The sequence below is a fragment of the Elephas maximus genome, chromosome 19 (genome assembly GCF_024166365.1).
Source record: "Elephas maximus indicus isolate mEleMax1 chromosome 19, mEleMax1 primary haplotype, whole genome shotgun sequence".
In the NCBI taxonomy this organism is placed as follows: domain Eukaryota; kingdom Metazoa; phylum Chordata; class Mammalia; order Proboscidea; family Elephantidae; genus Elephas; species Elephas maximus.
Window position 1 is genome coordinate 31543696 of NC_064837.1, and position 22905 is coordinate 31566600.

The window sequence follows — 22905 nt, forward strand, 5'->3', positions numbered from 1 at the left end:
ATGTCACTGCAGCTCCGGTGGAAATAATAAGATATAAACCACGAGGTTGTTATTTGCATAGAAATAGCATGGAGCCCCAGGCAGCAAGGGAGAAGGACACAGGGATCATTTGTCTAAAATTTTAATGAAAACTTTTGCTGAGGTGGAGATTTTTTTAAAACTTTCTTTCTCCCTGCTTTTCTCTTCCCCACCCCGACCCCCCTCCTACCCATCACTGATTTGACTTAACATGGTTCAATTTGAAGAGGAGAAAGGGTTGACACTCTATATGTCATACTCCCATAGTGCAGTAACATGTCAATTGTTTGTTCCTTCAGTAGATATGAAACTGAAGAAACACACATTCCCAACTTAATACATTGATGCCTTTATGGCTACACTGCATCTCAGTGTATAGGTGATGTGACCAGTCTTTAGCTGACCTGTTTTTAATTAGTTTAGACCTTCCTACCTTTTGCTTCCAAACACTTACTTTTTAAAGGATCTCTTTTTTGTAGCCAGCAGTGGTAACCAGCATATAAAATTATAAACATTCTGGTAGTTTCCCGTTTTTTTTTTTTAACTTAAGGTGGCTTTGCTATACATTTATACCTTTTATTCATGGGATATCATCCTTTGCCATTGCCTTTTGTTCCAAAATCAGAAGGTGCTTCTCACATTTGTACTTTTCCTTTCCTTTTGTGATCTCGATATCTGTATACTCTCTTGCCATGTTTTTCCTGCTCTTTTTATTGCGTGCAGTTAGCTGTAAAATATTCAAGATATTACCAAGTTGAGGAAGGTTACAGTACCTGTATTCTCTTGAGTGTTACAGAAACAGATTTGACATTCAAACTAAAGGCAGTGGCTGGTGAATGGCTTTATTTGAAACTCAAAATCAAGAACATCTGTGTCGTTCCTCGACACCCTCTGGAGTGGGCTAATGATGTGACACCCATTTTATAGATGGGACGACTAAAACTGTAAGAGGGAAAATAACCTAAGACTTTCTTTGTTAAAAAAAAAAAAAAATCGACAGAGACAAAATTAGAGTCAGAAATTGAGCTCACATGTGTCCCTGAGTCTGATTTAAGAAAGGCTCAATCCTCTGTGCTTAGTGTCCATAAAGCCTGAGAAGAGAAGGTAGACTGGTCATTTTCATTTTTGTCCAGCGTTGTAAGAATGATGAGATAAATAACAGAAGCTTCTAAGGGCTTGTTATTTCCTATCACTCAAGGTAACAGAGCTTAGGTTCCTAGCTCTGAGAACTGTAGGCTATAGGTGGCAGATCCTTCAAAATGCCTTCCCTAGTGTTAAGAGTAAGAACTTATCAATGTGAAAAAGTATGCTGCTTGAAGGGAGTCATGCTGGCCTGGCAAGCCTGTGTACTTGAGGAACTGGTAAGATTGACACTTAAGGAGCTGAGATGATTTGTTTTATAAATTCCTAAGTCAAGGTGCCACTTGAACATTTGCAGTTAACTTTCAGATTTACTTCCTCTTATGAGTTGAATTATGTCCCCCCCCCTCCCCCCGCCCCCTGCCAAAATATGTGTTGTAATTCCTAACCTCTATGCCTATGGTTATAATCCCATTTGGGAATGGGTTGTCTTTGTTATGTTAATGGAGCAGGATTAGTGTAGGGTATATCTTGAAGCAGTATCTTTTAAGATATAAAAGAGATTAAACAAGCAAGGAATCAAGAAGAGATGAGGAAAGAAAAATGCCAAGCCACATGAAGATCGCCCAGGAGCAGAAGCTCAAAGAGACAGGGACCTTCCTCCAGAGCTGACAGAGAGAAAGCCTTCCACTAGAGCCAGCACCCTGAATTAGAACTTCTAGCTTCTAAAATGTAAGAAAATAAATTTCTGTTTGTTAAAACCACCCATTTGTGGTATTTCTGTTATAGCAGCACTAGATAACTAAGACAGAATTTGGTACTGGAAGAGTGGGATGCTGTTCTAACAGATACCTAGAATATGGAAGTGGCTTTGGAATTGGATAACAGGTAGAAGCTGGAAGAATTTTAAGATGCCTAATAGTAAAAGCCTAGATTGCCTTGAAGAGACTGTTGGAGGGATATAGACATTAAAGAAAATTCTGGTGAGGGCTCAGGAGAGCTATGGAAGTCTCTGTCATCTTAAAGAATACACATGGTGCCAGCAACAAAATGTCGCTAGAAATGTGAACGTTAAATGTGCTTCTGGGGAGGCTTAAAAAAAAATGATGGACATGTGATTGGATAGTGGAAGAAGGGGCGATACTTTTTATGCAGTGCCAAGGAACTTGTCTGGATTATGTTCAAATGTTTGGTGGAAGGCCGAACTTGTAAGTGATGAACTTGGGTATCTGACTGATGAAATTTCTAAGCAAGAACTTAAAGGGACCATGTGGTTTCTCCTTACTTCTTATAGTAAAATGCAAGAAGAAAGGTGGACTTAAAAATGAACTGTCTAAAATGAAAACAGAACTTAAAGATTTGGAAAATAATGTTGTACAAACTAAGGACACATCATCCTAGAATGTTCACCAAGGACATGGCTACACAATCTTTTGTTAAAGAGATTACGCCTGTGACTGGTGGACCTAACCAACTGCCACAGCAGAAGATTCCTCAGATTAGACTGAAGGAGGACAGAGAAAGAGTGAAAGCAAAGAACACTGTCTAACTCTTGGAATTCTACAGGCAGGAAACTGGCCAAAGGAGCTACATGTTGTCCTCTAAAAAAGAAAAGGGCCAATCTTGGAGCAGCTCCTAGATCAGCAGAGCTGTTGAAAGGAGCACAGGAAATAGGCCTTCTCAGTTTCAGAGGGTAGGGCCACACTCTCCTGGATCTCAAAGGGTGGGACCACAGCCTCCTGCGTTTCAAAGAGTCAGATGAACTCCGGAGTGTTGGGCTGCCATTAAGGTGTGCCAGGGGGTGGGGCCACCGCACAAAGCTGAGGGCGCAGGGCTGCTGTATCCAAGGGGCAGAACAAGGTCTTCTGGGGCCAAGGGGGTGGGGTTACCACTCAGATGGACTAGGAAAATGGGGCGCCCAAAGCCAAGGGAGCACAGTTGCCATCACAGTGGGCCTGAAAGGTGGAGCTAAAGCCCGGGGTCCAGGGGCCTCTACCTAGAATCCAGAGGGTGTGGCCAATGCCCAGAGTCTGGCAGGTGGGCCATTGGCCAGATGGTCTCAGAGAACAGAGGATTATTTTCAAGCCTTGAGAGCTAATGTAATTTGTTCTGCTGAGTTTTGGACTTGTTTGGTGCCTATTATCCCTTCTTTCCCTCCAGTTTCTCCCATTCGTAATAGAAATGTCTACCTTGTACTTGTGCTACCATTGTACTTTGGAAGAAGATAACTCATATTCTAGATTTCACTGGTTTACAGATGAAGAGGAATTTTGTCCCAGGGTGGAATAAGCTTAATGTCTCACCCTTGTTTGACTTCTAGATGCTTCACAGGATGAGATTTTGGACATGGAGTTAATTTTAGGTTTTTTATGATGATGTGATAGGGTAAATATGTTTTGCATGTGGCAAGAACATAAATTTTGGGGGGCCAAAGGGTAGAATGTTATGGATTGAAATATGTCCCCCCAAAATGTACCATAAAACCTAACCTCTATGCCTGTGGTTATAATCCCATTTGGGAATGGGTTGTCTTTGTTATGTTAATGGAGAAGGATTAGCGTAGGGTGTATCTCGAGTCAATCTCTTTTGAGATATAAGTGATTAAACAAGCAAGGGAGCAAGCAGAGATGGGGAGAGACGCCAGGCCACAAGAAGATCACCCAGGAGCAGAAGCTCAGAGACAAGGACCTTTCTCCAGAGCTGACAGAGAGAAGGCTTTCCCCTAGAGTTGGCACCTGAAATTCAGACTTTTAGCCTCCTAACCTGTGAGAAAATAAATTTCTGCTTGTTAAAGCCACCCATTTGTGGTATTTCTGTTATAGCAGCACTAGATAATGAAGATACATCCCCACCCACTCCCCAACCCCTGAGTTTCTATTTTATGTGTTAATGTAATGTCAGGTGGTGAATAGGCTGGAAACCAAAAGAAGCCTAACCTGATGCCATTGAGTCAGTTCTGACTTATGGTGACCCCAATGTTACAGAGTACAGCTGCTCCATAAGATTTTCTTGACTCTAATCTTTATGGAAACAGATGACCAGGCCTTCCTTCCACAGTGCCTCCTGGTGGGCTTCAACCACAAACTTTTAGATTAGTAGCTGAATACAAACCTTTTGTGTCACCCAGAGACCTTGGATAGGCTGGAAGGACCTAATATTGGAGGGGAAACTAATGTAGACTAGAGCCTACTAGCTCTTCATCCATTGCCCCACACTTGATGAGAACCCCATCTGTACCTAGAGAATCAGAATTTGCAGTTTATGACTTGCTCTCTGGACAGTAACTACCTGAGGAGATAAGGCATGTACTAGTGACTGGGGGAACAGGTGCGCCATAGATTCACTCAGGGGGTGATAGGTGACTTCCTTCTGGTAAGCATTGTAAAGCTTCTTCTCTTTTAGAGAGAATGGGGGGGGGGGAAACACCCCTATAATCTCATCACCTTTAATGAGATCAAGCCCCTACTTCCACTGAATGTGCCAGGAAAAAAGAATTATATGATGGGTTTGGCTAGGGCTATGTTAGCCCTATAGGGAGCTAACGCTGTGCCTCTTATCTTTGAAACTTAGTACAAGCAAGTCACATTCCTCTCTGGATCTCAGTTTCCATATACATATTCTTATGTAGCTGAGCAAAATGAAATGTGAAGTTGTTGCAGCTGACTGTACTGGGTACAGTATCAGAGTTCCTCCTATGAACAGGGCTTGTCCACAGCGCCAAGAGCCTATACTGTACAGTCTCCATTCTCACCCATGATTATATGGCACACAACCTGAGAGTTACAGAGGCTCAAGAAGGGAAAGATATTTAGCTCTCACTGTGAGGCAGCTTTGTAACTTTAACAGATGGAGAGAGAGAATAGTTAAGAGCATAGACTCTAGAGCTAGCCTGCTTGGACTTAATTCCTGTTTCTACTACTTACTCATTTTGTGACACTGGGTGATTTATTTCTCCAGGTCACAGTTTCATTAAATGCAGAATAGGGATAAGAATAGTGTCTGTCTACCGGGGTCATTGTGAGGATTAAGTGAATTAATATATGTAAGGCACTGGTATTGTTGTAGTCTTCTCTAAGTTACATTTGGGGTCCTCTCTCATTGCAAATCATTATCAAGGTCCTAGAAAGAAAATATAAACATGACATTCTCTATAGTCTGATTCTTTAAAGGCAAAAATTCCTTTAAGTGTTAGATGGCAGTCCTCACCGTCGCAGTACATTCATGTATTTACTTTCTCAATAGATGTTTTCTAAAGACAGTCAATGCACTTGGCAAAGCCATTACATGAAAGGAACCATGTTTGGTCATGATAAGGTAGTATATATGTCAGTCATCTGTCTATAAGAGTCCCCAAAGTCTTGTTGATAACAATAGCCCATAATCGCTCTAAGGATCAGCCCAGCAATTTGCATTTTTAAAAGTCCCTAACTACCTATTTTCACAATAGACAGCCCCTGTACTACCGTAGCTCCAGATGGGATCACTCTCCTTTCTAAAGAGGACATTTTAGCTTCCTTTCTGAGTGAGCCTTGCCTTAGCATTATGAATGAGTTCTCATAAAGGATTTGCAATGGGCAGATCTCTAGTTTTTAAGCCCACCAAGATACGGGTAAATCTGCTTCCACTTTCGCGGATGTTTTGTTTTGTTTTGTTTTGTTTTTGATGTTCCTCAGGTTTGGTAGAAAACTGCACCTAGTATGTTTTAATCTATTAGTGAGTCTTGGTGATATGCCGTAGCCTGATCCTGAGCACTCCTATTTGGAGCTCTTGCAGGGTGGAATTGCTGATTTCTTAGAGGGCTCCGTGTGGGCATGGTACCTTAGAGAGTAATGCTTGAGAGAACTTACAACAGGTACCAGTCCAGAGATTCTAGGTAAAGTGAAAACTTTGAGGTCCTCCTTGGGTCATTGAATACAGACTCAGGAGTTATCATATTTGATGGCCTATTATAAATGTGTACAAACTTTTTGAAGTCTACATTTGGATTAAAAGAAAAGAAAAAACTTTGATCAATCCCCTCCCTGCCATTTAGTAGATAAGCAACTTTGGGTTTCAATCAGTTTGGGTATCAGTTTCCTCTTGGGAGTGATAATACATTCCCACCTTAAGGTGAAGACCCCAAAGGTAAAGACCAGTAATGTCTTAATTTAAAAATTTATTTTATTTCTGATATTCTGTGTTGCTCTAAAGATGCATGTTGATTTGTAGCCAGGGAACCATGTTCAGCTATGGTAGGGAAGAGAGAGATTGGAGTGGGGAAGATCCTAAAAAATATACATTACATATTAACCCGTTGCCACCGAGTTGATTCTGACTCATAGCGGACAGAGTAGAACTGCCCCAGAGGGTTTCCAAGGAGCAGCTGGTGAATTCAAACTACTAACCTTTTGGTTAGCAGCCAAGCTCTCAACCACTGTGCCACCAGGGCTCCATTACATATTAGGGTGTACGTATTGGTGAGATTACATACTAGTGATATGTAAGATTATTTCATTTTAATGAGATTAGGAATGGAAGTTGTAGAGCACAGTGATGTAAGATTTTTTAAATTTTGTTAAGTAGAAAATAAACGCTATCTATGTGTATGTGTTGTCAGTGACAAGTGGCCATAGAACCTTAAATGTTGGGAATGGAAGGATCCTTAAAAAGTCCAATCACTCAACCATTATGTGAATTTTCTGTATGACGCTGTTGCCAAATATTCACTTACTCTTGAAAAGCTCAATTGAAAGGGAGCTCAGTACTTCTTGAGACAATCGCTTTCATCTATATAAAGTTCTTATATTTGGCTAAAACCTGCTTGCCTGTACAGACTGATTTCTCTCTTAAAATAGTGCTGAAAATTAACAAAGAAACTCCCAGTTTTGTGGTCTGACTTATGTGGAATTGAATGGAACCAAAATCGTTTCCATATACTTTTGCTTTCAGGGTCTGGCCGTGTCTCAAAAACAAATGCAGTGAAGATGAAAATGCTATTTCAGAGAAAAAAAAGAGGCTGGATTCATAAATAACATTCTTGCCAGCTAAAAATATGAAATAAACAGTAATTTCTAGAGAAACAGCCAAAACTCAACTCCACTTTGAGGTGCTCTGTGGCACCTGAGGATTCTGCCGCACTGTGTTGTGCACGAAAAGACACAAGGCTGTTGGAGTCTGACTACCTCCCGATACTTGATTGGAAGATAGGTCTTTTTGAGTGCTGTATTTTCAGATATCATTATAACTCTTTGGGTCCAAGGTTTGGTGGTGGTACTTATTTCAGGAGTTGGTAAAGCTAATATAGACTGAGGTACTCCAGAGCTCTAAGGGAACACAAACAGAAGCTAAAATGCTAGAATGATTACTCCTCACCTCAGTGAGCAGTCTCTGGCTCACTTCATCCATGTGGACCTTTGTTATCTCTCTACCCTATCTCCAGAGTGTCCATTTCAGCCTCCAGGATTCCAATGCTTTCTAAGTGTTAGAATGAAGAAATGTCTCTGCTTCACGGGTTCTGTGGCACATAGTGTCTCTGCAGTTTCTGCCTCTAGTTAAAAGTTGGCCCTGCACTCAAACTCAGTGCCCTCTTAGGTCTGTGAGCATGGTCCCTTAGGCAGAGCAGTTTTCTTCTGGTTTTTCATTTTCCATTCAGTAAATAAGTATTATTTTTGCCCTCTCCCCCGCTCCGTTACGCCTTCATATGTTGGCTTTTCTTCACTTTTCCTCTTTCTACACATGTTCATAGCTCTGTCTTTGCAAATCAGCGTTTACTTGAAACTTCGCTACTCTGTCTGCCCCTCTTTTCTCCCCTTAACCTTTCTTCTCCCCCAGCTCCAGCCTGAGACCCAAGTAAATTACCTTCTCACCCTTGCCCCCCAGTTTAAAAAAAATCCTATACTCCTCCAACAGTGTGTGTTCTTGGATTTGCAGTCAGCAGCCATCTCCTATAACCATCAGGCTGTCAGCTTTGCGGCTCCCCACTACCTCCCACCTCCCCCATCACTCACCAGAGGAAAAAGAGAGCCAGAGCAAGAGCTTGAAATATATCATGCAATAGTGTATCATGAATTTGTTGTGAATCACAGCGGTGAAGCAGGTTTATTTATTTCTGAGATCTTAAATCAATACAAAGTAGGTCTCTTAGTTCTGAAGCTGGGATAGAGTGTGAAAAAATGAGTCCATTGTACTCTTAAAACTTTGGGGAAAGGAGATGACAGCTATATAATTCCATTTACCAGGCACTAGGGGCTTTAATGTGAAGGTGACAGGGAGCTCTTTGTGCATTTAGAGCACCATATCTTCTAAATAAAAGATCTGTAGACTTGATAGTGGAGCATAGCTCCAAGTTTAATAATCTCCAAGCATTAGACCGAGCCAATGTGTTCCCAAGTCAGAGAGGTCCCCCCCAAACAGTCATAAATTAAAAGTGCAAGAACTGCACATGTTGGTAGATTAGAGATGCAAGGACTCAAGTCTTTTGCTTGGAGGAAGACAGACCTGAGTCCTGGCCGTGCACAGATGCTGTGTGAATATGATAAAGACTCAGGAAGCCAGACTGTAGAAACCTGACTCGTGGCTGTTCATCATTGTAGGGAATGTCCCCTGTGCATGGATCCAAATCTAGCTATGGTCCCTCTCGTTCAGAATCGCTGTCATCACACAATCTAATCAGCTAATGTACACAGTCAGGAGTGTTGAATTATAAAAGGAGAAGCTCTAAGAGCTATTTAGATTGAACTACAGATTACTACACCTGGGCTTCAAGTTTTTCTGGTTGATTCTTGACCAGGTCCTAATTTTAATAATGTCTCAGTGTTTGGAATTTAAGCCCTTAAACTAGTATGCACATGAGAGAAATTTGAAATCAGTATTATTAAGGAGAGAGAACCCACCCAAATATAACCACCAGCATAATATGCAAATGTGAGAAGTCAAGACCATTGGAACATATAATCTTCATTTTCTACCTTACCGATTGGTAAAATATGCCTTTTCTCAACAGATAAAACAGGTGTATGCGGCTCAGTAGAGCAACCCTAATATAATATGACTTTATACTATATAGAGTTATTATTTTAATTTGAGCCCAGGTAAAGAATTTTGAAATAAAAAGCTCATAGTGTCTACACTGGGGAAAATGGAAAAGATAGGAATGACACTTGTTTTAAGAAACTAACTGCATATTATATAACATTAATATGAAAGACTTCTTTTGCTTGTGCTAGTTCAGCTTGCTGAAAATATAAATCAAAGCCGAGCTTTTACAGAACACCAGGAATTGTGGCAGTTCACATGCATTTATTCCGTACTCGTTATGTGTAAAGCTCTGTTCTCATGGTATGGGGATACAAAGATGATTCCTGCCTTCATGGAGTTTAAAATTTAGGCTAGAAGACAATAATAGGCTTTTCATGTATTTTAAAGGGGAAAAAAATCTAATTGCCACCCAGGAGGAGATGCAAACGAGAAAACACAAGCAAAAAGGCTGCCAAGATGAGGAGTCAGTGCTGCTTCCCATGAAGCCAGGCTCCTGTCTGAACTCTTGTGCCTCACCTCTGTTGGGCATGCGTAGTCAGTCATGCAGCCATCTGCTCTTTCATACCAATCTCATGCCTGACACTACACCAAAGCAGCACTGGGAGGTGACTGAAAAATAGGGTTTTGTTTTTTTTTTTTAATTTACATCTTTAGAAAACGTGTTTTTGTTGAAAGCCCAATATTCAGAGTATATAAAGGTGAAGAACTAATAGCCCTGGCATGCAGTAACAGTGCAGTCAATGGTTAAACTTTTTACTGATGGGGGCTGAGATCCCTCCCCGTGGAAGGGATCCCCATGGAAGGCAATGCACTGAAGGGTACAATGTCTCAGGCAGAAATAAGGACTATGGAATTAGATGCCTGTTCTTAGAGACAATCAGTGCTTTAGAAAAAGACAATGGAAGACTGAATGTGATTATCAATTAAAGGTTATACATGCCACTATGGAAAACAGTATGGCACTTCTTGAAAAAGCTAGAAATGGATCCAGCAATCCTGTTCCTAGGTATAGATCCTAGAAATATAAGAGCAGTGATACGAATAGACATATGCATTCCTATGTTCATTGCTGCACTATTCAGGATAGCAAAAGGTGGAAACCACCTAACCTAAGTGCCCATCAACAGAAGAGTGAATAAGCAAACTGTGGTACATACATACAATGGAATACTACACAACTATAAAGAATAATGCAGAGTACACAAAACATCTTTTAACATGGATGAATCTGGAGGACATTATGCTGCATGAAACAAGTCAATCACAAAAAAACAAATACTGTATGGTGTCACTATTATAAAAAATCAAGAATAGATATATACAAAGAAAGCAAAGTTCTTTGATGGCTACCAGGGATAGCAGGGAGAGGGAGGGGGAATCACTTTCTAGACAGTGGACACTTGTTACTTTTGGTGATGAGAAAGACAGGACCAAATATGCGTGAAGTTAGCACACCCTGACCAAGGTAAACAAAGACACTAAGAAGTACACAAGTAAAAGGGGCAATTCTGATAAATGCTATAACATATACAGTTTTACAACAACAGTAAAAACAACCAAAAAATATGCGTGTGGTTACATGGGTAGATATGGATGCATATATGTGTATAGAAAGGCAGACATTAATAAATGCATGTGCACATATAGGTATATCTGTAGGCGTATGTATATACACATGGATGTGAGTTGCATGTGCATCTACATAGGGGGCACAGATACGGAGGCTTCCTAGGCATATCCAGACAACTTGCAGGATTAGTTAACTGGGTTAGAAGGCTTGGGACCACAGTCTCGGGGACAACTTAGTCGATTGGCGTAACATAGTTCACAGAGATAATGTTCTACATCCTAGATTGGTGAGTAGTATCTGGGTCTTAAAAAAAATTGTGAGGGGTAATCTAAGATACAACTATTGGTCTCTACTCATCTGGAGCAAGAAAGAATAAAGGACACCAAAGACTCAGAGGGGAAACTAGTCCACAGACTAAGAGTCCACACGAACCACAGCCTCCTCTAACCTGAGACCAGAACTAGTGGTGCCCAACTATCACTACTGACTGGTCTGACTAGGGACACAATAGAAGGCCCCAGATAGAATGGGAGAAAAATGTAGAACAAAACTCAAATTCCTAAAAATGGCCAGACCAATAGAGACTAGATGAACCCCCAAGATTATTGTCCTAAAATAAACTTTGGACTTGAATTTAAAGCTATTTCTGTAGGCCACCTTTCAGCCAAATAATATGAATTATGAGATAAATATCACCTATGAGTAATGTGCTGTCTTAAACAATCAACTACACGAGACCAAATGGTCAACATTTACCCAAAAGCAAAGATGAAATGGCAAAGAGGGGAAGGAAACCTAGATTATTGAAAACAGAACAGATAGAATGGAAATAATGAAAATGCTGACACATTGTAAAAGGTGAAATCAATGATATGGAATAATTTGTATAAAAATTGTTAAGGCACAACCTAAATTGCTGTGTAAACTTTCACCTAAAACACAAAAAAATATTATTTAAAAAATAGAAAATATAAAGAATCCTCACAAGTCAGTAACAAGGAAACAACACAGTTTAAAAAAAAAGGAAAAGAGGTTTGAACAGACATACCACCAAAGAAGATGGTACGTAAGCACATGAAAAAATGCTCAGTATCATCCATCACTAAACCATTAAAAAAAAAACCAAACCCACTGGCATCAAGTCAATTCTAATGCATAGCTACCCTGTAGGACAGAGGCCAGAATAGAAGTGCGCCACAGGGCTTCCCAGGCTGTAGTCTTTCTGGAAGCAGACTGCCACATCTTCTCCCACTGAGCAGCCAATGCCTTAGCCACCGTGCCACCAGGGCTTCCCTCATCATCCGTCACTAGGGAGATGCAAATTAAAACCACAGTTTAAAAAAACCAAGCCAGTTGCTGTCAAGTCACCGCTGGCTCATGGTGACCCACGTATGTTAGAGTAGAGCTGTGTTCCATAGTATTTTCAATGGCTGGTTTTTCGGGAGTAGATTGCCATGCCTTTCTTTCCAGGTGCCTCTGGGTGGATTTGAACCTCTAACCTTTTGGTTAGCTTCGTTAACCATTTGCACCACCCAGGAACTCCAAAACCACAATTCCAAACCCGTTGCTGTCAAGTCGATTCTACAACCTAGTACAACCTAGCACAACCTAGCACAACCTAGCAACTCCACTCCTAAGCATTTACCCAGGAGAAGTGAAAATATTTATCCCCATAAAAACCTGTATATAAATGTCGATGGTGGCTTTATTCATTATCACCAAAAACTGGAAAAACCCAAATGTCCACCAATAGAACTATCAGGACAGAAAGTGGATCAGTGGTTGCAAGGGGCGGGAGGAGAGGACTGATTTTTAAAGGAGGATGGGGGAACTTTTTGAGGTGGTGAAAATATTCTGTGTCTTGATTGTAGTGGTTATATGACTATATGCATTTGTCAAAATTCATAAAATTGTATACCTAAAAACGGAGAATTTTACTCTATGTAGATCATACTTCAATAAACCTGACGTTAAAAAATTTCTATACTTGGAAGTAATTTATTTTCAGTACTCTCAAGTCCCTAGCAAAATGAGCAGTAAATAGGTCCCTGCAATGAGTAGTTTTTTTTTGTTTTGTTTTTAGCAGTCAGCTTTCTCTCCAGAAGCCTACACTTTTTCTCTTATATTTGACAAGTCAGCTATCATGTGGCTTTCTTCTGCTCCTTTTACATTAAGAATGACTCTCTTGTTCTTCACCCACTTGACTTTAAAATCCTTATCATCACCCTGCCATCCAACCATTCCTCTGTGTTCTCAGTGAGCCCTACACCTTAGTAAGCAGAAGTCTTCCAGTGTTGCTTCAGGCCTGTGTCTCAATCTCTTTGTTGCTAAATACCTTTTCTTTCCTCCCACTGACAGCGCAGTCCCTTTCTCCTAGTTTATCCTTAAACAAACATGATCACTTCCTACTTTTGCTGTTTATACAGAGATTTTTGGTCTTGCAGTGGATTGTCTTGAATCCATCTGTGGCTCAAGTCAGAGGCTTTTTCCTCCTCTGCCAGCAATCTGTCCCTGAGTACTTTTCTCTAACCCCCAATCCTAGGTTACCCACTGCCAACCAGTACTCCAGGTTGGCAGGACAGTAGTGGCTATATATATATATACACACACACACACATATACCTATGAATACATACTTGGGCAAAGGAAGCTGTAACTATGGCTGTGTGTTAAGAGACTGTTTTGGAAACCCCAAATATTTTTCATCACATTAGGTGTGGGTCCTGTCTCCCTAGAGATTTAATTCCATTCACCCTTGGATATATTCCTGGAGAAACATTTACACAGTAATATGTGCTGCACCACTTAAAATTGTTAATTGGAGATTGAATTACTTGTCAGCTTTTAAAAATGTAGTTCTCTCAGGTCAGGAAGGGAGGGTGTTGGCAGTGCTGAGTAGATGAGCTATCGCATTTTTTTCTCTCCTTCCCCTTTTCTCTCCCACTCCCTTTTCCTCTGTCTCATCCTTCCTCTTTTCTTTTGTCCCTATTTTACCACTTTTTCCCTTCTCCCACTTACTCTTTCTAATAGCTATCTCTCTGCCTTAGCCATGCCCTTATCAACAACCTGGCAGATCCCAGAGTGACTTTAATATCTAGAATCATAGATGAAGTCCAGTGATGACAATTGCTCAGTAAATTTACAAAACCCCTCCTCAGATCCTCTTGAGAATGGGAATATACTAATGAGGAGAATTGCAGAGCGGGCTTAGCTTTGTGTAGCCTGATTCTTAGATGTAGGAGGAATTTTATACTCCCTACTACTTTTTTTTTTTTACGACTTTAAATAGAAAATGCCCTGATCCACCAAAGGTTGTTTAAAGGGGAAAAGATTGGATAAGGTAAGGGGGAAATAAGCAGTGGTCATTTTCCTTTTTTTGTTCCATCCGTATGCATCCTTATTTTTCACATCTTTAGCACATGACTGCAAATTTTGCCCATAAGTCTGAGTCCCCAACATAATGCTTGTATCAGGACAAAAGCAATTTTTAAAAGTTGAGCTAGGTAGCATCTCTGAAACTTGGAAATCTCAATGCCTGTGCTGACAAATAGCTTGACAGGTAAATACTACACTCATTCAGTATTACATAGTGATTTCATTTGCACAAAACCTCACAATGCTCTGCCACTTCAGTCAAACGTCTGGAGCACTGGGGAAAGGAAGAACGTGTTTATCTTGATCTCCAAAAGGGATTTAAGGGAGAGAGCAGGCGGTATATTAGACTGTTTTCATTGCCTGTCAGCTGTGGTAAACCTGAGCTGTCTGCAGTGTCTCTAGATAAGCAGCAACAGCAGCAGAGGCCTTAGCATGTAAAACTGCTTTCATTTGTCCTTCTTATGTATCTCAAAATGCTGAAGGCTGCGCAGCACCTTTGGTGGAGCCTTTAACGATTGTGTCTCTGCTAATCACTGGCCTTTATGTAAAAAAAAAAAAGTGATGCCCCTTAATTCTCAGGTCTGCCAGCTGCAATGAATGAAATGCTGGATGAGGCTTAAATTTATATTAAGAGCGGATGAAGATCCTCTTAGATTCAGCCCTTATTCCTTTCTGTTGGTGTGGGCACTGTGGAGAAGACCCCGAGATGGTGCTCGTTCCTAGTGTTTCATGGTGCTGCTTTTCTACCAAGGCTTGGAGGGCAGCAAAGTGGGGCCTCAGCAGAGTCATATCTGTTTGAATGGCTCCTGTGTTTAAATGGTTATTGATGCTTGTTGGTCAGATACTTACAAGTTTATATCATACAGTAGAAAATGCAAAAGGAATAATTTGGAAAGTGGAACATGGCAAACAGCTTGACTAATAAATGCTTATGTCAAAGTTTAAAAGATTGATGAATGAACCTCACCTTCTTCAGGAAAATACTATGTTGATGAGGGTTGTTTACCCCAGATTTTTCCGAGGAAGGTTGATAGGTCAACATACTGAAGAATGAAACAGTGGTTCTGTGTATGTGCGCTCTTTTCTTTGCCTTCCTAGATGCTGATCGAGGTTTGTGTAACTGTTCCAGCATGCTCATTTCAGAGTTAGGCGGAATGGATTTTGTCCCAGCCTAGATTCTGCTTCCTTGGTTGGAGCTTTTGTTGTGAAGTATTCTAAAATCATTAAAACCACTTGAGTCAGCAATGACCCCTATAAATCAGGAGCTATTGTGTGCACCCTCATTCTACTGGTGCGTGTTCCAAACATACAGTCATTTCGGATGAACTGGAGAGTGCTGGCTTTCTCTTCACTGACTGTTAAGTCGCTATGATTGTTAGCATTTGTTTGTGGTCTGTGGAGCAGGTTTCATTTCTATACCCCCCCACCCCCCGCCCCCTTAAAGCTGTTCAGAGAGAGCTATTTGAATACTTTCTGGGTCTCTCCTATAATTTTTCTCTTTAATTCTCAAATCGAGTGAATCTTCTCACATGACAAACAATTTTTTAGTCCAGAAATCATGTTCTTGGTTGTGTTAAGCCCTGGTTAGGTTTTTGTTTGAACCTAGAGAAGAAATATAGAAATACTGTTGCCTTTTCAGAACAATGCCAAAGCGTCAGAGCCCACAGTTTCAGCTAGCAAGGGGAAGACATGCTAAGTTGAACTCTTGCTCCTTCAAAGCCTGGCTCCTATTAGTTTGTAAAAATATAGGGTGGAATGGGCAAGTGGTAGAGTAGCCTGGCTCTGGATGCTGTCTTTCTCCTTGAAATGAGGAGGAAAGACTTCTGAGGAAGGTGTATTTTAACAGCAAAGCAGCTCTTGGTCTGCCTGGGTCCCTTACTTTTCATGAGATTGGTCCTTCATCGGTCCGTTTTGGAGATGTGTAAGATCTTAAATCGTTGGATATTATCAAGTACTAGAGTCAGGCTTTCATAGGAAAGAAAACAGTGTTTCTGAGTAGAAAATGGCTCCAGCTATCTCCTCTTGGCAGCAGGGAGTACTTGGCTCCTGACATAGATTGTGAACATTAGATATTCAGGGTCAGCGCAGTGTCTCCTTTTTATTCCTTTTCCCCCTTTCCAATTTTATTTTAATAATTAAAAATACTGCTGGTCACACTGAATGACTTCTAGTAGAGAGGCAGTCTGTCCCAGAAGGACCAGCTGTGGGCCATCGGGTTTATGACATCCATAAAACCTGAGTCAGATCAGAGCATGGCCTACCTGAGTGACAGGGTTTCTGCCTCCACCAGGGTCCCCCATCAACTGACTGCTTTGGATATTTGTTTTGCTTTCGTTTTTTTGTTTTGTTTTGTTTCATGATGCATGTAGGAGTGTGCACGTGTGCACACATTTAAAGATATAAATGAAACAGGTATGTAATGCCCTCTGCCTGTTAGAAAGACTAAAGCTATAAAAATAACAAACGGCGTGTATTTGCTAGAATGTCAAAGTTATGAGTTTATTTTGTAATGATGTGCTCCTGCCTTCATGAGGTAAACTGGCCGTGGCGGAGGTGTTATTAGTAATATGGACTCAGTGGAGCAGAAAGCCAAGTGACCGAGAGATCAGTGTATCAGTCAGGGAGAGGGCAAATGGAAAGAGACAGCAGGAGAATGAGAAAAGAGCCGCAGTGCCTGGGCTGAGATTAAAGACGGACTGAAAGGAAGATGGGAGCCCAGTGGTCAGATATGGCTGTCTCCCCTGTTCCCAGGACGCCTTCAAAGGAGCTGCCAGCATGTTGCTCAGCTTGGGGCTGCCTATAAAGGCTTGTTCCCTGCACTTCTTATCAAGGAAAGCAGTAATCTGCAATTTTGCTTTCCATATTCATTTCAGGAAAGCCCCTTTGTCCTTCCTAGCTGAAGTTAAATGGAACCAAGACCAGCTGGGTCACACTGGGGTTATCACTCTGGTCACCAACTTTCTCAGCCTTTGAATGTGGGAGCTGACCTACATGCAGGGAACCTATCAAGGTTCCTGACAAAAAGGGGCAAAATAGTAATACCCAGGTAGAATTTACTGGTCTTTAGTTTATTAGGTTCTTCCCAGAGACTGGAAATGAATAAAAGTTAGCAAGAGGAAAAAATTTCCTGTTGTTGATTTTTTTGAAAAGGAAGAAGGGAGAGGGAAAAGAAGAGGTAAAATACAGTAAATACTCTGCAACTGTTCAGAGTTCTCCAGGGCTACCCTAGATGACTGGCAATTACTACACACTCAGCAGTTTGCAATAGTCAGTGAGTAGGCTGTCCAGCTTCCATCTGCTGGGTCAGAAAACCTCCCTCCATGAAAGAAATTATTAACCAACCTTCAAGGGGAAAAGAAACCCTATCATTTCCAAGTCCAAGAATATTCTTTCTTTTTTCTTCTTTAAAGAAAACTTTGTAGTTTCCAATTGCAGGTGTCTTCCAACCTTAACAAGGGTTAAAATCCTCCAGGGATACACAGGGGACTGAGTCCCTGAATTCCCTCAAGGCTTGGGAGGGAAGAAGGGAGGGGAAGCGGGCTTGCGTATAAATCACAGCCATGCACCCAGCACACAAAGAGGACTTTAGACTCAGAGGTTCATGTATGTATTATGACTTGCTTCAGGGTTTTGCCAGCCTTAGGGCCTGTGTGTAGGGACCAGCTTTTAAAATCAAATTTAAGGGAGAAAAAAATCCTTAAATGAAGAACTCAACCCCACAGCATTTTTTTAGCCAAGACTTGTCACTAAAGATTGTTAAAAGACAGACAGGCTTATTTCCTATTGTTAAAAGACAGACAGGCTTATTTCCTTTGGTGTGCGTGTATGCACAGTAACTCTGCAAGGCCTGCAGATGAAGAGGTAGCCTGTGTCTCAGGGCTCTAACCTCACCCACCACTGCAGGTTCAGCTCAGAGCTGAAATATGCTACGGGTAGTTGTGGCAACTGGTAGAGAGAGGGGCATGCTGGTTTTTAAAAAGCAGTTGTACATGGGATTGTTAAAACCCTTGTTTGTTTTCTGAGTGTTTTTTTTAGGATAAAGGTCCGGATTGTTTCTCGAAAAAATCCAGAGAGGCTGAAACCTCTGTCTTGTGGAGGAAAGAACCCATGTGAGTGTAAATTAGGAAATAAGCTTCGTAGAGACAAATGTCCTTTCTGTTGCTCGTTTCTCCAGGTCCTTGGGCGGGAAGTGTACACCTCCAATAACCAGCTTGGGGGCATCCAGATCATGCACAACAATGGGGTGACACACAGCACCGTGTGTGATGACTTCGAAGGGGTTTTCACTGTCCTGCATTGGCTGTCTTACATGCCTAAGGTAAGCACTGCCTATCTGGGACGGACGGAGCCCACAGAACTGGTCATTTCCCACCACAGCTCACTACCTCCATGTTGAAGGTCTCATCTTCATGGCAGAAGATTTTTTTTTAATGAATTATTTCTCTGAAGGCTGTGTATTTCTTTTTCTGAAGGCCATCTTTTGCCTTCTCTTTTTAAAATGCCTTTGGATTTCATCAGTTAGCCTCTTTCTGACGTTCTCCAGCCATGTAAGCCTTCATGGCCTACCTGGGCTCAGTTCCCAGGCTAGTAAGGTTTTCTCCCATTATGGGTTTTCTCTTTTGTAGTAGCAGCCATGCATCCCGCCCCCGCTCCCCGCGCCCCCCCCAACCCCCCCCCCCCCCCCCGGGAGCTTCCCAGAAAACATGAACACACTGAAACCAAGAGTCAAAATGTACCACTTTGTGCCAGGGGCCTGAGTGAGACTTGAGACCTGTACATGCTCCTCAGGGCTTGGCAAACAATTGGAACTATTGGATATAATTCTACCTGTAGGCCCTGCCCTCGTTGTGGAAAATGAAACTATTGTTGCTGAGTTGTTGTTCACTGATCACTGTGCTCTTTCCCTCCCAATCTCTTTTTAGAGTGTATACAGTTCAGTTCCCCTCCTGAACTCCAAGGATCCTATAGATAGAATCATCGAGTTTGTTCCCACAAAGGCCCCGTATGATCCCCGATGGATGCTAGCAGGCCGTCCTCACCCAAGTACGTATACGTTTGAGGTGCCTCTGGTTCCCTGGCCCTTGAGCTTTTAGTCTTATCTATCAGTGTCCAATTCCTGCACAATAGCATGTGACAAAGAAAACAGAATTACAGAGTACCTAGAAATGAGAAAAATCTGAAAAACGACTGTGAAGAAAAAGGTGGGAAATCCATCATGAGCAAATGAAAAGTAAATGATACGAGATTTATGAATAAGCCACTGAGTCACAAGCAGTGTAGTCACTTTCACGTCTTCTGTTTATTTTTATTAAAGCACTTATCATGTAATGAGTTCAAAGCTTTAAAACCGTTCAGTGTAAACCACAAAATCACAGAAATTATAGGACTAGAGTCTTCGACCATATAGTTCCTATAAGCAAATGGAGATTAATCAGGTTCATTTTAGAAAAGGTCTTTGAGACCCTTAAATGTGGAGTATGACTAAACCTTCTCAAGAAGCTACTGCTGTGTACCCACCTGCATGTGCTGTTGTTTCCTTATGCTATTGGTGTTTGTTTTAGTTATTAATGTTAAGATTATTCATGAAGAAATTGTCCAGAACCTTAAATTGTATAAATACATACGGAGAGAACAAACCCTCCTTCCAGGTTCATTTAATACATATCTCTGTCTTGAGGCTGATTATACCTAGCTTAAAAAAACAAAAAAAGTTACCTTCGCATAAGGCAAATGTATATTCTCACCAGCCTATTTGGCTATCTTACCAAAACTTACATGGAGGTTCTTTTGTGAAGCCTCAAATCCCCCTGGTACATTTTGAATCTATTTTTTCAGGTTGTGTAAGGAAGTACCTTTCATTTTGTTTGCATGTTTGTTACAACTATTTCAAAGAAAAGCTATGTGTAAAAGAATGCAGAAGATGTTATTTCAATGTTATTGAAGAGTGATTATGATTTTGTCAAAAGAGGAAGAGGTCTTCATAAGAAAGTCTTAGTAAACTTTTGTGGGTATCCAGTCTAAGCCTGGTGGGACTGTAAAGCACTCTGTATACATTACCTTATTCAACCTTCACTACCACTCAGAGTAAATAATAGATAACGTTATTTTACAAGCTCAGAGAAGTTAAGTGATTTGTGCAAGGTGACACAGCTGTTACTTAGGATCTGGGGCTTAATCTGAAGCCTACTATAAATATTGTAGAAAAATCACAAGAGAAATGTTAATTTTAATTTTTACCTATTGTCCTTAGTGCCTTTTCTTGCTAGTCATAATAAAACTAAACAGTTTTTCTTACATAGCCAGAAAAATCATCACAGTAACCTCTCCTGTTTGTACCATGATTGTAATAGGAACTGTGAGTCTTAGATACCTGTCAGTCTTAAAACCCAGGACTTCTAAGAGTGAAGTGGGTCTCTTTACTTCTGTAATTCAGAACGAGATTCAGTGAGTGCTTTCCTGGGAAGGATAGGGAGCCATCTTAGCTGGCATCTAAGCTCTCTGTATGAAATGAATATGGCCTGCACTTTGGGGACTGCAAAGGCCAGCTGTAGTAGCCATAGCCCACCAATGATGCACCCCCAATCAACATATAAGGCAGGAAGGTTTTTAAAGGACAGATATTTCCATTTTGAAATGAATTCTGTAGTTCTAAATCATTGTTATTGAAGTGAGAATCATAGTGATCCCAGCAAATAAATTTTTAGTGTTTTGATGACTTAGAGGTTTGGTTTAGAACTTCTTTCAGGGGGTGGACAGATGTGTGTGGTTGGGCATTATCCTGGATGTTATTAGTGAGACCCAGAAAATAAAATGAAATTTGTGATAAACTTAAGTTTTCTGTTTTTTGGATAATATTTTTTCATTGACTCCCTGGTAATTCATCCTGCTGTCTATGTGCAGCTAACACTCGCTCCCAAATCGAGTGACTTCAGTTTTAATTTAGTGGAAGGCGTTAAGGAAAGCAGATGATTCCCTGTGATAAGTTAAAGCAGATATCTTCTAGGTGAAAAGTTAAAGTCATTTATTAGAGGAGATAGTGCTGTGATATTCTTCAAACTGACGCCCAACACGAGACCAGAATCTAAACGATCAGCTTTGGGCTCACGATAGAGAGATAATTTTGAAATGGATGATCACATTTTACACTGGGGCCATAGAGGCAAGGAATGTAGAACACAGTAATTACAAGTTTAGTCTTGATAAAACACTCTTCATCCTGTTTAAGTCAGCAGAGGTTAGCTTGCTCGGATCTCCACTTTTAATTGGTTTTGGACTTGGGTTTTTAAGGGGCGGATGGCCATGTTCAAATTAGAAGAATCGGTGAGAAACCTGAGCTGAGAGGGCAAGGTAGGAAAACAGTTATTTGCAGAAGCTTTTATGGGGCCTTGGTCAAACACAGATACCTGTGGAACAAAAGTTTTTTTCTTAGACTAAGATGTTGAAACTTCTGTGTCTTAGTGAAGGAAATTCTGTGTGCAAGGGAGGTTAATGCCATTAACTGTGTGCATCTGAACCATTTTCTTTTTTACTGTCTGTCAAGAATATGTCAGCTGTAAATAAAGAGGATATATCCTGTTGCTTTCCAGCAGAGAAGCCGACTCCTTCTCTTTTCCCCAAATTCGGGTCCTCGTCTGATCGTTAATACTTATTGTTTGACTATCTTCATCTTTCCATTAAAAGAAAATCAGTGGAATCAAACAGAAAATTATAAGCTAAGTTTTAAAACAGCAATAGGCATTTTGAAAACATCTTTAATGACTTGGCTGCCTTTTGACAAATGTTTGCCATATCTTGAAAAAAACAAGTTATTTATTTAAAAGCATGCAAACTCCCTCTGGTAGCTGAACCCCATCGTTTAACAATAAATGATGCCTTTGCTGATAAATGATTCTTTCTATGCAGACTAGCAAATGAAATAGGAGATGATGTCTGAAGGCAGACAAACATCCAGCTGCCTAACGCTTCCATCTATTATAGCATGGTTAACAAAACAACAGCAGAACCCCCAAAGTAACCCCCCAAATCCAACCTTAAATTTGTCAGTTCCAGTGCATTTTCAACAGATTGTCTTTAGCCTTTGTTTTCTTTTTTTTTTCCTTCTGTAGCCCAAAAAGGCCAGTGGTTGAGTGGATTTTTTGACTATGGATCTTTCTCAGAGATTATGCAACCCTGGGCACAGACTGTGGTGGTTGGCAGAGCTAGGTAAGACCTCTTTTGTTTTGCAAGTTCTTTTTCTTCCCAACTAAAAATAAGAAAGGCAAGGCCCATGGCTATATAAATTCTTACCAGTAATGCTCTCTTTATCTAAACTTTCTAATGCTGTTCGACTATAGCCAATCCCAGTTATACAAGGGCACTGGTTCCTAGTAGTCATTTAGTAACATGTTTACTCTGAAGGCTGATTTGGACATTTCCTTTTCATAATGCGGAAAGAAAAGCTCTTTGGAAGCTGTAAAGTCCAAGTACAATAGCCATAAGCCACCAATGACTCCCCCTCTCCCAAAGAGCATTTTCTTTGAGGAGTAGGTAGCACATGAATCAGAGAGTCATCTGCTTCTCTTTGTAACCTGAAAGAAATCCCTTCATGGCATCCAGATTATTTAAGTGACACGGCAAATGTACTAGACTGGCTTATAATCAGATCTGAATTGCCTTACCCCTCCCCTCCCCCCACTGAAAAAAAAAAAGTTTACCTGAAAGAAGAGTAAGTAAAATAAGCTAGAATAGGTTGCTGGGGTACCCATATTTTTCAAGTGAGAAATTGAAGTTTCTATTACATTTTAATACCCACTCTAAGAAGTGCTTCACTCAACAGCAGGCGCTGCACAAAATAATCTGTAGCACTT

At 40.8% G+C, this 22905-nt stretch overlaps 1 protein-coding gene across 11 annotated transcripts in view; it reads left to right on the top strand.

Moving 5' to 3' along the window:
- ACACA (acetyl-CoA carboxylase alpha) overlaps positions 1-22905 on the top strand; it is a 321203-nt gene that overhangs the window by 248269 nt on the left and 50029 nt on the right. For all 11 annotated transcript variants that reach the window (XM_049859442.1, XM_049859441.1, XM_049859447.1 and 8 more), the window contains 3 exons: positions 18234-18377; positions 18982-19102; positions 22165-22261. In XM_049859442.1, the coding sequence (XP_049715399.1) occupies positions 18234-18377; positions 18982-19102; positions 22165-22261 (362 nt within the window). The remainder of the gene's footprint in view (positions 1-18233; positions 18378-18981; positions 19103-22164; positions 22262-22905) is intronic.